The following is a 16,337-nucleotide window of genomic DNA, read 5'->3' on the forward strand; positions in this document are numbered from 1 at the left end:
CCCATTATAGGTATTTTATTAAGAACGTTCATGAGATAAAACATGCTTTATTTTTGATTCTTTGCTGTCTAGGTCAGTTCATGTCGGGAGACTCTTACTGTGCCATAATAACCAGATCTGGAAAATTAGAAATATGGAACATTTTATTGGGTTCTGGTCACTAACGGTTAGTTAAGTGACAGGTTATGTTGAGGTCATGTATTTTTCTTCTGTGATTGGTGATTAGCTAATGAAATACCATGTTATCTATATTTCATTTTCTTTATCTAAGAAAATTATTTTTTATTTCAGTTTTTATCCTAAGCATTCATAGCCATCCTGCTTTATTTTTATTCCAGACTGTCCGCTTCTGCCAATGATCCTAATATAAAGAATGGCTCTTGTTCTTTTCATCTATATCTTCATTCATAAGCTCTCACACTATTAATAGAATAATAGTTAGTGGGACAAGAATAAATGAAATTTTCGGTCTGTGATCATCTTTTCTTTCAAATAGTATTCCATTTGGACCTTTCTTTTTCCTATTGGAATATATCAACAAGGAGATGTAGCAGGCTTGAGAAAATGCAGGCAGCAGGTACTGTCACAGTTAGACATGATATTGCACCTACTGTGTGCAGGAAGTGTTCAAAGTACTAAATATATTTTAATTTTAAGTACTCATGAGAACGATATTAGGTAACTGCCATCATTAAACCCATTTTACATATTATAAAACAAATACAGAGAAGTTAAGGATGAGAAGTGTTGCTTATGCAGTCAGTGCTGGGTCTGCTTTGTGTCTGGAGTTGGTGCTGAGGGATTACAGAAGCAGGAGAAGGAGAGTACAAATGCTAGACTTTTCTGGAAACATCAGCTTGGTTTATGGCCTCGAGCAGGACACTCACTTCCTTTCTGACCCTCAAATATTTTATCTGTAACATGAGGTGCTTGTAATAAATACATAATCTTAACAATTTCTCCAGTTCTAAAATTCTATAATAGTAAATGTTTAAGTGGCCAAACTGTATGTGTATAAAAAATGCAGTAGTGTATTTACCAAAATGTTTGCCATTTTTGATACTCTTCATTCATTTCCCATTGGCGTCATTTCCCTGAAGACTGAATAACATAATTTATCACTGCTTATAATACAGGTTTGCTAGTGACAGATTTTCTAAGTTGTCCTATATCTGAAAATGGCTTCATATTCTCTATTCTGCTAATCAGACTTTTCTATGCATTTTTCATTTCTGATGTTCTGTTTTCAGTTTTAGAATTTCCATTGGGTTCTTTAAAAAAAAATTGTTTTGGTATTTTCTGTTTCTCTGCAGAGAGTTTCTATCTTTTCATTAGTTATGAGTGTGCGTGTTTTTTTTTAATACATGAAACACAGTTATAAAAACCATTTTACAATCTTTATCTCATGCTTCCAACTTTCTGAGTTAACTTGGGGTTGAACTTTATTGATGCTCTTTTCCCTTGAGAATGGGTCATAGTCTTCTGGTTTTCATAAATGTAATAATTCTGGATTGTAGCCTGGATGATGTGGATATTATGTACATTTATCAAATACATTTTCTGTATTCATTGAGAAGATTATTTTTTCCTTTGCTCTGTTAATATGTGAATTGTGTTAGTTGGTTTTCAAATATCAAACTAATTTCACATTCTTAAAATAAATCACACTTGGTTTGTATGTTAATCTTTTATTCATGACTAGGTTCAACTTACTAAGTAATATACCAAAATATATTAATCTATTTTACCATTGGTAGACATTTGGGATTGTTTTCTTTTTGGGGCTTTTACTAACAATTCTACTATAAAGATTTTTTGACATGTCTTTTGGTGTGTGTCTGTGTGTGTGTGTGTGTGTGTGTATATATATATATACACACACACATATATATATGGCAAGAGAAAGAAAGAAAGAGCATTTAAATAGGAAGAGAGGAAGTCAAATTATCCCTTTATGCAGATGACATGATTCTATATCTAGACAACTCCGTAGTCTTAGCCCAAAAGCTCCTTAAGCTGATAATTTCAGCAAAATTTCAGGATACAAAATTAACATACAAAAATTATTAGCATTCCAATACACCAACAATCGTCATCTGAAATTTTATTTATTTGAGTCTTTTCTCTTTTCTCCTTAGGCAGACTAGGGGTTGATTTTGTTTACCTGTGCAAACAAACTCCTCATTTCATTGATCTTTTGTATTTTTAAAGTCTCTATTTTGATTATATCTTCTCTAACCATCATTATTTCTTTGTGTCTACTAATTTTGGGTTTAGTTTGTTCTTGTTTTTCTTGTTCCTTGAGGTGCAGCATTAGGTTATTTGAGATCTTTGTTCTTTTTTGAGATAAGCATTTAAACATTGCTATAAACTTCCTTCTGAGTACTGCTTTTGCTGTTTCCCATAGGTTTTGGTATGTTGTGTTTTCATTTTCATTTGTCTCTAGAAATTTTTAATTTTCCCTTTCTCTATTAACTCATTGACTGATCAGGAGTATGTTGTTTAATTTGCATGTGTTTGTAGTTTCCAAAGTTTCTCTTGTTGTTGATTTCTAGTTTCATACCATTGTGATAGAAAACAATACTTTATATGATTTCGATGTTTTTGAATTTGTTAAGACCTATTCTGTGGCCTGCCATATAGTCTATTCTGGAGAATGTGCTATATGTATTAGAGAAGAATCTGTATTCTGGTGCTGCTGGATAAAAAGTTCTGTATTTATCTATTAGGCCTATTTTGTCTAAAGTGCAGATCAATTCCAGTATTTTCTTATTAATTTCTTTCTGATTATCTTTCCATTTTTGAAAGAGGAGGGTATTGAAATCTCCTACTATTATTGTTTTGCTATTTTTACCTTTACATTGATCAATATTTGCTTTATATGTCTAGGTGTTCAAATGTTGAGTGCACAAGTATTTACAGTTGCTTTGTCTTCTTAATGACTTGAGCTCTTTAATAATGACTTGTCTCTTGTGAGAGTTTTTGAGTTTAAGTCTTTTCTATCTGGAATAAGTATTGCCCCTGGCCTCTGTTGGCTATTATTTGATTTGCATGAAATATCTTCATTCATCCCTTTTGAGGGATGAAAGCCTATGTGCATTCTTAAGGTGAAAGTGTGTCTCCTGTGGGCAGCACATAGTTAGAGCTTTTTTGTTTTCCTCCTTGCAACTTTTGTTTTAGGTTCAGTGGCTACATGTGCAGTTTTATTACATGGGCAAATTGCATGTCACTGGGATTTGGAGTAAAAATGAATTATCACTCAAGTAGTGAGCATATTAACCAATAGGTAGTTTTTCAATCCTCACCCTCCTCCTAGGCTCCACCCTCAAATACACACTGGTTTCTATTGTTCCCTTCTTTGTATCCATGTGTACTCAGTGTTTATCTCCCACTTATAATTGAGAACATGAAGTATTTGGTTTTCTGTTTCTAAAGTAATTTGCTTAGGATAATGGCCTTCAGCTGCATACACATTGCTGCAAAGGACATGATTTCATTGCTTTTTTTTGTTGTTTGCTTTGTTGTTTTGTGACAGAGTCTTGCTCTGTCACCCAGGCTGGAGTGTAGTGGCACCATCTCGGCTCACAAATCTCTGCCTCCTGGGTTCAAGCAATTCTCTTGCCTCAGCTTCCCAAGTAGCTGTGATTATAGGTGCCTGCCACCATGCCTGGCTAATTTTTATATTTTTAGTAGAGACAGGGTTTCACCATGTTGGCCAGGCAGGTCTTGAACTCCTAACTTCAGGTGATCTGACCACCTTGGCCTCTCAAATTGCTGTATTATAGCTGTGAGCCACTGTGCCTGGCCTATTTCATTCTTTATTATGGCTACATAGTATTCCCTGGTATATATGTACACACTTTCTTTACCCAATCTACCCCTCATAAGTATGTAGATTAGTTCCATATCTTTGCTATTGTGAATAGTAGAGCTTTGTTTTTTTAACCCATTCGGCCACTCTGTTTTAATTGGACAATTTAATCTTTTTTAAAAAATTTATTTATTTTACTTTAGGTGCATACTATATCTGGCATTTCTCCCCATGTTATCCCTCCCCACCCTCTACTCCCTCCCCACATTCTGCTGTCTCTCCCCTACCTCCTCCAACTGCCCCCAGTGTGTGATGCTCCTCTCCCTGAGTCTACTTGTTCTCGTTGTTCAACACCCACCTATGAGTGAGAACATATGGTGTTTGGCTTTCTGTTCTTGTGTCAGTTTGCTGAGAATGATGGTTTCCAGATTCATTCAAGTCCCTACAAAGGACATGAACTCATCATTTTTTATGGCTGTGTAGTATTCCACGGTATATATGTACCACATTTTCTTTGTCCAGTCTATCATTGATGGGCATTTGGGTTGGTTCCAGGTTTTTGCTATTGTACACATGGCTGCCATGAACATACGTGTTCATGTGTCTTTATAATAGAACGATTTACAGTTCTTTGGGTATATACCCAGCAATGGGATTCCTGGGTCAAATGGAATTTCTATTTCTAGATCCTTAGTAATTATTGATATGTTAAGGACTTACTACTGCCATTTTGTTAATTGTTTTCTGATTGTTTTTTAGCTTATTTGTTTTTTCTTCCTTTCCTGTTTATCGTTGTGATTTAGTGATTTCCTTTAGTGCTAAATTTTTGTTCTTTTATCATATATCTGCTTTAGTATTTTGCTTTGTGGTTACCATAAGGCTTACATAAAACATCTTATAGTTATAATAGACTACTTTATACTAATAACAACTTAAATTCAGTTGCATACAAAAACTCTAGATGTCTACCCTCCTGCCAGCATGTGTGTATATACACATATAGTGTATATATAATTTTATATTCATATGTACATATATATATTTCCTTTTTTACCTTTCTAAATTGGGTGCAATGAATTAATATTTTTTAATGTCACAATTTATATCACTTTAGATTACTTATTTCTTAATACTTATTGTGGTGATCATTATTTTTGACTGTTTTGAATTTTAACCTTCATCCTACATTATATATACATATAATTTGCAGAGTGCCATAGCACTATTGGGGTATTCTGGATTTGATTATATATCTATCTTCACCAGTTAATTTTGTACTTTTACATGTTTTCATATTAGTAATGTTCTTTTTTTCTATTTGAAAAACTTCCTTAAACATTTTTATAGAGGAGCTTTAGTAGTGAGGAATTCCCTAACCTTTTTCTTTTCTGGGAAAGATTTTATTTTTTCTTTTATTCTGATGGAGAGCTTTGCTGTGTATAACATTTTTGGCTGACAGTTTTTTGTACATCAGCACTTTGAAGAGATCATCCCATTCTCTCCTGGCCTGCAGGATTTCTACTGAGAAATCTGCTGATAGTCTAATGGAGATGCCCTTGCATGTAACATGATATTTTTATCTTGCTGCTTTTAATATTCTTTTAATTATATTAAAAGAATTATATTCTTTTAATATACATGTCTTTTGTTTTTGACAGCTGATTATAATGTGCCTCAGAGGGGACCTCTTTGGGTTGACTCTGTTTGAAGATTTTTGAGTTTCATGTATCTGGATGTTCATGTCTTCCAAGACTTGAAACATGTTATTTTTCATTTATCGAAAATTTATATTCATTAATTTTAAAGGTTCTCTATTTTTGTTTAAAAAAAATCTATATTGTCCTTTTATTTTTTGAACATATTAATCACAATTTAGACTCATTTTTGTGAATTCCAATACACTTCTTGGTTCTATTTATGTTCCCTGTTGTTTTGCTTGGTTTTTATGATTTTCAGTAAATTCTTATTTTCAATATATTTATTTATTTTTGTTTGAATACTAGGCATTGCATATTCAAAATTTTAGAGACAATTAGAGGATGTTATGTGATTTTCCTCCAGATAATATATTCTTTGTTTTGGGTAGGGAAATAGGCAAGAATAAAGGTTAGGAGAAATTCATCTATATTCAGTTGGGATGAAGTAATTGAAATCTAGGTTTCAGTTCTTTGGAGAACTGACCTTTTACAAATGACCATTTATTTTAGAATGTATTATGCTTTAGATACGTGAAAACAATTTTCTATTTATTTTGATACAGTAAATAAGTTCTGTTACCAGCACCTTCTAGGTACATTTTTCTTGTTCTTAGTTGGCTGAGTGAGCTAGATCTTAACCTATAGTTAGGGAGGAAAGATTGTCTCATTGGCCCTTCACTGTTCACCAGAAGCAGCAATGCTGATTTATATTCCCATTATTTCTTGGCAGTATATTCAAGAATTGGGTCCCTTGAGAGAGATTAGCTTATATGCCCATTACTTTTTGGCAGTATATTCAAGAGTTGGATTCCTTGGGAGAAAAGAGGATAACAAGAAGGTTGCTGATATGTCAATATGAGACATCTTACTTTTTCTATTGTCTCTTTGACTCAATTTTGCAAGATAATGTGAAGAGTGTGAATGACTTTCAAGGTCTACTTGGTCAAGTCACTTTGGCTATTACTGTTGAAATGCTGATGTGCCTATACATATAGCTACTAATATTGATTGAGGGAGACCCCTTACTGCAGAAGTGGTGGCCTTGCTGAGTGGAAAAACCTCATTCTTGACTCCTAATAGAAAAGATTGAACTTGTGGAACGGGGTAGAGGCTCTTGAAGGGAGGACTGCAGCTCTAAAGCTTGTGAAGATATTTGACAACATGCTTAATAGGATACATTTAACTGGTTGGAAAGGATAAGCTTTTTTTGTGTTCACAGCAAGCAAAGATGATTATAATCCAATATTAGTTTTAAAATTGGAGCTTGTGCTGAAGCATCATGCTCCTGGGGGCAGAGTTGATTGCTTGTAGAAGACTTCTATTACCAATCTTAGTGATCCTTAGAAAACTATTTCTTAAATTATTTTTCCCTTGATTACTAATTTAATATGGATACAAGCACCAAGAGTCCTTCTTTGTGGTGTCATTATCTCTTACAAATCTCATTTTCCTTTCAGATATTATCAGACGCGACACAGCCTCTTGAAAGTCAAAATTTTTCTCCTGTGGTGAGAGACGTAAGTTACGAGAATATCTTTTTCATAAATGTATTTTTTTTCTACTACCATTTGTGCTCTCCTCTTTCTCTCTTTCTCCCTCTCTCCATCTTTGCCATTCTGTCATGAGACCATGTTTGTAGGACTAAAATGTAAATACTAAAATGTCTTGTGTCATATACATTTAGGCAGTGATTACATCCAACGGTACATTACCGGATAAATATAAATATATCCAGAAACTCCGGGAAAGCAGGTAAGTATTGATCACATCCTCTTGTTTTATACATTTATTCTTATCTGGGAATTGATGAGTATTTTTAATGCTTTAATGAGAGTTCTTAATATTAGGTTTGTGCAATATATAAATTTTGATAATGTTTGAAAATGTAGGAAATCCAAACTAAGTGGCTGGCTGAAACCACTGTGGCTGTTTCCCCCTAAACAGTAGTATAGCGTAATTTTGGCTTTCTAATATCCTATGCAGATGTGTGGGTAAGCAAGCAAAAATCCAAAAGGATTGTCCTTTAGGTAGCTTCTTGTTCTTTCTCCAGCTTTTTATGCATGGCCATGCCTCGGTTATTTTCTCAAAAGGAAAATAAGCACACTAACCTTTCCGTGGTGCTTTCAGTTGAGGGTTTGGACTCTCTTTTGTTTAATATAATGTTTAGGAGAGTGAATTCGTGGTTACAAATTAAGAGAGTAGTGAATAAACAATTGATGAAAATAAGAGGTAGTTTTCTCCAGGGATTCTTCTTAGGGGGAAGATGCCAAAAAGTAATGTAGCGAATCTACTCAAGAGAATAGTTACCTTAGAAAGGTCCTTAGCTAAGGCCCTTGTTTCCTTAATTGATTTTAGTATTTAAAGTTTGAAAACATTGATTTTATTTTTTTGGAATGTTCCAGTCTCCTCCAGCTGATTGTCCTTGATCCATGTTTATATCTACTCTGCTGGTCTATTCACATTAAAACAGGAATGCATTGAAGTCTCAGGAGAAACCAGAGTTGGGGAAACAAAGCAACACAACACAACTGTCTTACCGTCTTTTTCAGTGTTTCCACCTACAAGCAGTAAACAAAGAGATCTGCCCAGATCAAGCCTACTATACTTAGAACTTTTCCATATGTGCTGGTGTGATTATAATTACTTTTACTTTATTTTTTAAAAGTGTTTAATTTTTTCTGAGATAGAGTTTCACTCTTGTTGCCCAGGCTGAAGTGCAATGGCGTGGTCTTGGCTCACTGCAACTTCCAATTCCTAGGTTCAAGTGATTCTCCCACTTCAGCCTCCCTAGTAGCTGGGATTACAGGTGTCCGCCACCACACCCAGCTAATTTTTATATTTTTAGTAGAAACGGGGTTTCACCATGTTGGCCAGGCTGGTTGCAAACTCCTGACCCCAGGTGATCCACCCACCATGGCCTCCCAAAGTGCTGGGATTACAGGCATGAGGCACCATGCCTGATCGATTATAGTTACTTTTGAATGTGTCAGTGAAATATTCTGGCATAAGATACTAAGTATTTAATTTTTTTTTTTTAAGAGAAGCTAGCTCTATAACCCTACAGGAGAGTTTCTTATGGGTAAAAACTTCATATCTGTTTGTTTTTCATAGCTCTGTTTTGATTCTCATTATCCGATGGTCTTTTATACTACTGATACTAATGACATGTCCAACATGACTGGTTGTGATGGTATCTTCTCTCTTATGTGTCATATTTCATGTAGCAGCAGGTTTACTTGGCTCCAGTTGCTAGGACTTGCTGCCCTCTTTCCCTGATTTAATCTTGTGCCAATATACTGATAGCAAAGGTTGCATTTTGAAAGAAATTTACTGTGTATTGAACCCTGCCTTATTCTTCTGTTCTTTTCATTACTTAGCATAGTGATTATTAACCTGGAGTCTGGGGTCTGGGGATACTGATGGGCTGGACAGTATTAGAATCTAGGAGTGAGTGTCTGTTTTGAGTGTTTGGTATTTGGACATAAAAATAATGTTTTAATTATACAAATGATAGAAAATAATGTTAGACAGAATATATAATAACCAAATAATAGTGGCTCTCTTTGGGAGGTGAAATGGGATAACAGTACTAGTTAAAGGAGACCTCTTCACATCAGTAGTATGTATGTTGGGGGTATAGAGGGACAGGATCTTTTATACTTAATTGTTTTTTAATTTATTTAAAATTAATGAAAATGTTTGTGGGTTAACATTCGAGAGACATTAAAAGACTAAAGAGTCTAAATTACAGAGCATACTTCAGTTCAGGGCACCAGACCTTTTCCATGGTTTTGTGTTGATATCAGAGAATTTGATTCAAAAAATATTTAATGAGTAAATTCCATATTTAAGACAAAATGTGCTGAACATTAATGGGTTTGTAAAGATGGGTAAGTCTTAGATGCTGCCTTTGAGGTCATAGTTTGTGGGAAAGAAAGTCATCTGTCCAGAAGGTATTAATATAAATCCAGCAGAATAAACTGTTCAAGAATTAAAATAATATCTAACACTAGTCTTTGGTTTCTATATTTAACCCATGACATTTGTGATTCAAAGTCATGGTTTTGACTATTTTCAAGTGACCCTAAAGATACATGACAAAACAATGATGAATAATAATAATCTCTTCCTCAAAGTGTTGTCTTCTGGGATTGTAGTGAGGAATAAATAAAGTTTCTAAGATAAAGCCCCTAGCATGATTTTGAATCACATCTTCTGGAAGGATAAAATACTCAGTCATAAGTAAGCCAAGAAAAGGTCCAGCATCTGTACTTTACTAGTAATACTGGGAATTCATGAAATACATGTATACATGTCTAGGTATACATCTCATAGATGTCAGGTCTATTGCTCTTCATTGCACAAAATGTAAAATAATTAAAGAGATATGTTGGTATAGGGGACTCATCATATTGAGATTCTTATTTTAAGTAATATGGAGAGAAATTGTTGCTTCATTATCTGGATTTTAGTATGGTTAGAGGACAGCAAGATTCTGTTTTTTAAAAACAATAAAATTTTAATTAGTCCCTTCTCTTCTTTTTATTTTATTTTATTTTAATAGGGAACGTGCTCAGTCACTTTCAATGGGCACCAGGAAAAAGGTTTTGGTTCTTGGATCTGGCTATGTATCTGAGCCCGTACTAGAATATTTATCAAGAGATGACAATATAGAAATAACAGTAGGTAAATATGCCCTAGTTTTTGAAGAAGAAAAATATATTTTATAACATGTTGTTTTCTAAATTTTAGAAGACTACTTAGTTTCTAAAATTTGAAAGTTTATTTTTGGAGATGTTAAAATATATTTTACTCTGACATATCTAAAAATGTGACTTTTAATTCTTGAAATAGGCTCTGACATGAGGAATCAAATTGAACAGTTAAGGAAGAAATATAATATCAATCCTATTAGCATGGACATTTGTAAACAAGAAGAGAAGCTGGGCTTCTTGGTGGCAAAACAGGATCTTGTTATCAGGTCAGTATCTGGCAAGAAATGAGTTTCATTTTTTTGTTGTTATTTCTTTTGTCTTATATTTCTCTTTCTTTTTCTTTTCTCCTCTCTTCATACTCTTTGTAAGTAAACTTTTTAATTCAAGTATGGATCCAGAAGATGCACAAATCATAAGTATATAGCTCAAGGAACTTTCACAAAGTGAATACACTCTGTGACAATCATTCATATCAAGAAGCAGAATAGTAATAATTCCCCAGAAGCCCTCCTGGTGCCTCACTTAACCCATCCTCTAAGGGTAAACACTATCCCGGCTTCTGACATATAGTTTTGCCTGCTTTCAAACTTCATATAATTGGAATAATTCAATATGTCCTCATTCATGGCTGCCTTCTTCCATTCAATGTCGTGATTATGAGAGTCATTTATGCTATTGTCGGAAATGATAGTTTATTCATTCTCATTGCAGTGTAGTATTTCATTATGTGAATATACCATTATTATTTATTTGAGTACTATGGATATTTAGGTTGTTTCTGGATTTTGGTTATTATAAGTCACACTGCTATATACATTTCAGTATTTGACTTTTGGTGACCATTTCACCAAAACAGTAATTACACATTTCTGTTGGATATATACTTAGAAGTGGGTTTGCAGGTCATAAGGTATTCATGTTTCATATACTTCAGTGTCTGTTTTATCCTTTGAACTTATAAAATTAAAATGAAAAAGTAGATTATTTAGCCTTACGACCATTTTAAGTCTCATCATAGCAACAAATCTTGAAATAAAGTATAACTAACAAAAATGCAGATCTAACATTTAGATACAGAGTTGCATCAGATTTACTATATAACTAAATTTGGTTTTGACATGAGTACATATGAACACAAAGAAAGGTAACAACTGACATCAGGGCCTGCCTGAGGGTAAAATGTGGGAGGAAGGTGAGGACCAAAAAACTACCTGTCAGGTACTATGCTTATTACCTAGATAATGAAATAATCTGTGCGCCATACTCCCATGACATATGGTTTACCTATATAACAAACCTGCACATGTACCCCTGAACCTTAAAATAGTTAATAAATAAACACATTTGGTTTCGAGATGTCAAAGTGATGAGAATAGTCATTAATTCTTAGAATATAATTTCTCCAGATGAGAGAAAGAAAGTTGTCTGTTTTCTCATAATGAGTACCTAGTCACTTTCATAGATCAGATTCAAATTGTATCTTTGGAGGAAGTTCTGTGATGTTCTGCTTTGAAAAAAAAAAAAAAAGCAAGGTTGGAAAACATGTAATGAAAGGCAGTTCTGTAGGCTGGCATTTTTACATTGTCTCTTGCCTTTTGATATCTTTAAACACAGGCTCACTTCATGCACATAAAATGTTACTTAATTTATAAAAATTTTATAAATTAATTTTTATTTAGAAAAAGTTAATTAATGACCAACTGACCCTCTCTGATATCACTATGGAAAGAAATCCTGATTCAGAATAGAATAATCTAGGCTTCTGAGTAGAACAATAATTTATTTTACCACACGTAGGTACTTAAATATATCACTTTTTAATTTTTTAAAAAAGTAAATAACATGATAAAATGCATTTGAAACAAAATTTGAAATAAAACATGACAATATAATGGACAAAGACGTCAATCTATTTATATGTGCAAATATTAAAATTTAGCAAGCAAGTGGACTTCAATAAGATTTGGCATTAGCAAAATCTGTTTTATATTTAATGTTTTCTCATTTAGTGCATTTTCTATGCTGAATAATAGTAATGCCATTAAACAGTGTTATCCTATAGTGTTCCTTAAATATATATATATATATATTTTTTGAGACAGTCTCATTTTGTAAAATTCTCATAGTTTTAATTTTTCAAATTTAACTTTTAACAATGTAATACAAAGTAGTAATTGATTTCAATGTTGCTTTGAAAATTCCCCATGTATTTTATGTATATTTTTCACAAGTGACATTTTCAACCTTTTGGAGTAATTGGGTTGGAGTCAGCTTAAATAACTTAAGAGTATGTCCCACTGAGGGCTTGCTTACTATATCACATTCAAGATGAATTATGAACTTTAATCCCTTTGTCTAAAAAGGTACCATCAAGTAAAGACCTACCATTATATTTCTTACCCTATTCTTAGGCCAAAGTTTTAAAATATTATTAGATCTTAGCAAATTTTGATTGAGCAAGTTTGATATGGAGAATGTGTTTTAAAAATTTCTACTTAACATTTAAGATGATGACATTGTAGATTTTCTATTAATATTTGATTCAAATAGTTTTGCAAAGTATTTTGCTCAATGGTTTCTAAAAGTCTACTAAATTTGTTAGCAGTAATTCTTTTTGGATTAAAACACCAAAAACACAGAGACCTGGAGCTCTTGATACTGACAATAGCAGTACCTGATTCTATTGACCTGAAGAGGAATAAATGCCTGAAAAGTGGTTTTATTGTTTATTTTGTTTTTGATGATCTAGAGAAAATATGAAGTACGTAGAATGAATTTGACAAGTACAATGATGCAGTGTGATATTGTTTATATTGGTTTTTATTTTATTTTTTTTGTTGGTATTGTAGACAGCTTTACCAAATAGGCAAAAAGAAACAACTTAAATATTGTCATGTAATTGACAGGGTATTTTATTGTTCCTAGAATAGAATATGGAAATACTTATATAACACTCATATTTATGAAAATTTAATTTCTTATGATTATGCAGTCCCAGCACCAAATTATAACACCAAAGCCACATTTGTTGAAAAACTAATCTACAGCATCATCTGTTGTTCACCATGTGGATTTTTAGCCATTTTGATAGCCTTTACATTGACACCTGATCCACTCCAGTCTCTGGAGTCGCTGGGACTACAGGCGTGTGCCAACATGCTGGATTAGTTTTTGTGTTTTTTGTAGAGATAAGGTTTCATCATGTTGCCCAGGCTGGTCTTGACTACTGGGCCCAACCAATCCACCTGCCTTTGGCCTCCCAAAGTGCTGGGATTATAGGCATGAGCCACAGCACCCATTGTCAAGCCAATATTAATGGGCATGTCGGTTGATTCCATGTCTTTGTTACTGTGAATAGCGCTGTGATGAACATGTAAGTGCATATGTCTTTTTGGTAGAATGATTTACTCTCCTTTGGATAAATACCAGTAATGCAATTGCTAGGTCAAATGATAGTTCAACTCTTAGTTCTTTGAGAAATCTTTGAACTGCCCTCCATAGCAACTGAACTAATTTACATTCCCACCAACAGTGTATAAGTGTTCCCTTTTCTGAGAGAATAATTTAATCAGGACAGTACCTTAAGATGCAGCTTTAATAGGATTCAAGTACATTGGAAGGTAGGGTTGAAAAAGGAAGTTTCTGATTAGTTTCTTCCTGTTTTTAAGCTTGTTGCCGTATGTATTGCACCCTCTTGTGGCCAAGGCTTGCATCACAAACAAAGTTAACATGATCACTGCAAGCTACATCACACCAGCACTAAAAGAATTGGAAAAAAGGTAAGTTTAAATCGTTTTGAACAAACTGAGTGGATCCACGGCATTGTTTTTATTTTATATCCTAGTTTTTTTTTTAATCCTCTTTCCACCTGCTGCAGTGTGGCAGATGCTGGCATCACAGTCATTGGTGAATTGGGATTGGACCCTGGTCTGGATCACATGTTAGCAATGGAAACAATAGATAAAGCCAAGGAAGTGGGAGCCACGGTGAGCCCAATTTATACTCAAAGGGAAACATTAAAATGTCTAACTTCTTGTGTACAGAAATAATCTTTCTTTAACTTTGATTAAAGATGCTGCTATATTATAACTCATTCTTTCAACAGAAATTTTAAATAAAATCTTATAACTGCCAAAATATCCATATAGGAAAACATTGTCAAAGTCTTAGGTAGCAGCCAATTTTTGGAGAAACAGATGCTACTATAAAATTTTGGCTTAATACAAATTTTAGACTACCTCAAAGATTCTGTAATAAGGTTTGACTTTTAAAAGTGAGAAGAATCTTCGGGTATTAGCAGTCTGTTGATATGAAGTATCTTTCACACATAACAAGGTACTATTGGGTGTAAATGGCATGATTCAGATTAAGTGTTTTGGGTTTTTTGAATGCGTGTGTATATATATGTGTGTATTCAAATCATATTTGCATATATGATTTATGCAAATATATAAATTTCATTTATGTGTATTCAAATTATGTGAATATTATAAACATGCAAATACATAATTAAAATTTTATATATGCAAATATATAATCTGAATACAAAAATTAGTAGGAACCGACCAAACAGTATTGAACTAATAGTTGAATTTTTAACTGAACAAAATGTTATTATTTTTAGAGGAATATATATATATATATATATTTATATATATATATATATAAAATCAACTGTTATTTAATCAAATGATATATGACTTTAAGGATGTATTTTTGAAAGCTTTAGTAACTTTAAGAATGAAGAACTGTAGCAAGTTTACTCCATTCATATCATTGTCTTCAATTAATTACTTAAATTCTCTAACTTGTTGTGAATTCTTCCTTATTTGTGGATTCTTTAATTTACAGATTGAATCATATATTTCATACTGTGGTGGACTTCCTGCTCCTGAACATTCAAACAATCCATTGAGATATAAATTTAGCTGGAGTCCAGTGGGAGTTTTGATGAATGTAATGCAGCCTGCCACCTATCTGCTCAATGGAAAGGTGAGGAATCTCATCCAAGCATAGTGATATCAACCTGCAATAACCACCTGAGGCAGTCTAAATACTCCCTGATTCCAAACCCTTTAATAATGGCGATACTGACTCTCTCTGTTCTCTCCTCTTGTGGTATTTCCCAGTGCATATTTTTTGTTCTGTTTAGCACAGTCTCCTTGCTGTTCCTGCAAAGCCTGTGCTTATTCTTCCCAGGCCTTCTTGCAAGTTGTTTCTGATACTCAAAAATTCACTTCTCTATATATGTAAACACTGGTTATCTCTTGATTTATTTCAGCATGACAAACATTTTCTGAGTGCCTACTATGTGCTGGACTTTGGACAAGTTTCTCAAGACTGTCACAGAGAATGAAGTCCGTGACCTCAGAAAACTCACAGCTAGATTGGGGATGGGGTTTAGCTCTTGGAATGGAGGGTTTGGTGTGTTGGAGAGAGAAACTACAATTTCTTCCCCAGCTGCCATGTAACAGAACATAAGGACTCTCCGAGTTTAGTATTACTTTCATATTTTTACAATAAGAAAGCTGTGGCTCAGAGAGCGTGTATGTCCAAGGTTATTTGGCTGAGATTCAAACCCAGGTCTAACTCTGAAGGCTTTTTTTCTGCTTTGCCAGATTGCTTAATGGCTGTAATAAGTGGGAATAAATGACTATAATCTAATGGGAAAATGTCCAAAGTATGTTAGAAGTGCTTCAGAGGTACAGATGGGAGGACAGTTTAATTGGTCTTGGTGAAGCGGTTAGGGGAAGGAGAGTGGGGAGAAGAAAAACTAATGAAGAAAGAGGATGTGATTTGGCCTTGAAGGATAAGAAGGTGCCAGCTAGGCAGGGATGTTAGCATTCATGGTATGACAGGTGTATAAGGTGAAAAAATCAGGTTTAGGGAGTTAGGATAACAGCTACACTTAAAAACATGGCAAGTGGCACGGCCAGTATCCAAATCACATCTCTCTGAGTTAACAGTTTGTGCTCATAGTTTGGAGAAAAAATGTAATGAGACTCAGAGCGCGTCTTTGAATTGTGTGTTGTAGGCACCTCACTCACCTTGCCCTATGGGAGTGATGAGTAATGTGATCAGATAGATGTATTTTAAAAAGATTATTCTAGCCTC

The 16,337-nt window shown here is 33.8% G+C and overlaps 1 protein-coding gene across 1 annotated transcript in view; it reads left to right on the forward strand.

Moving 5' to 3' along the window:
• AASS (aminoadipate-semialdehyde synthase) overlaps positions 1 to 16,337 on the forward strand; it is a 63,098-nt gene that overhangs the window by 30,285 nt on the left and 16,476 nt on the right. Inside the window, exons 12-18 of the mRNA XM_003921039.3 lie at positions 6,966 to 7,025; positions 7,193 to 7,260; positions 10,073 to 10,194; positions 10,363 to 10,489; positions 13,892 to 14,002; positions 14,101 to 14,209; positions 15,075 to 15,215. Coding sequence (XP_003921088.1) covers positions 6,966 to 7,025; positions 7,193 to 7,260; positions 10,073 to 10,194; positions 10,363 to 10,489; positions 13,892 to 14,002; positions 14,101 to 14,209; positions 15,075 to 15,215 — 738 coding nt within the window. The remainder of the gene's footprint in view (positions 1 to 6,965; positions 7,026 to 7,192; positions 7,261 to 10,072; positions 10,195 to 10,362; positions 10,490 to 13,891; positions 14,003 to 14,100; positions 14,210 to 15,074; positions 15,216 to 16,337) is intronic.

The sequence above is a fragment of the Saimiri boliviensis genome, chromosome 10 (genome assembly GCF_048565385.1).
Source record: "Saimiri boliviensis isolate mSaiBol1 chromosome 10, mSaiBol1.pri, whole genome shotgun sequence".
Lineage (NCBI taxonomy): Eukaryota > Metazoa > Chordata > Mammalia > Primates > Cebidae > Saimiri > Saimiri boliviensis.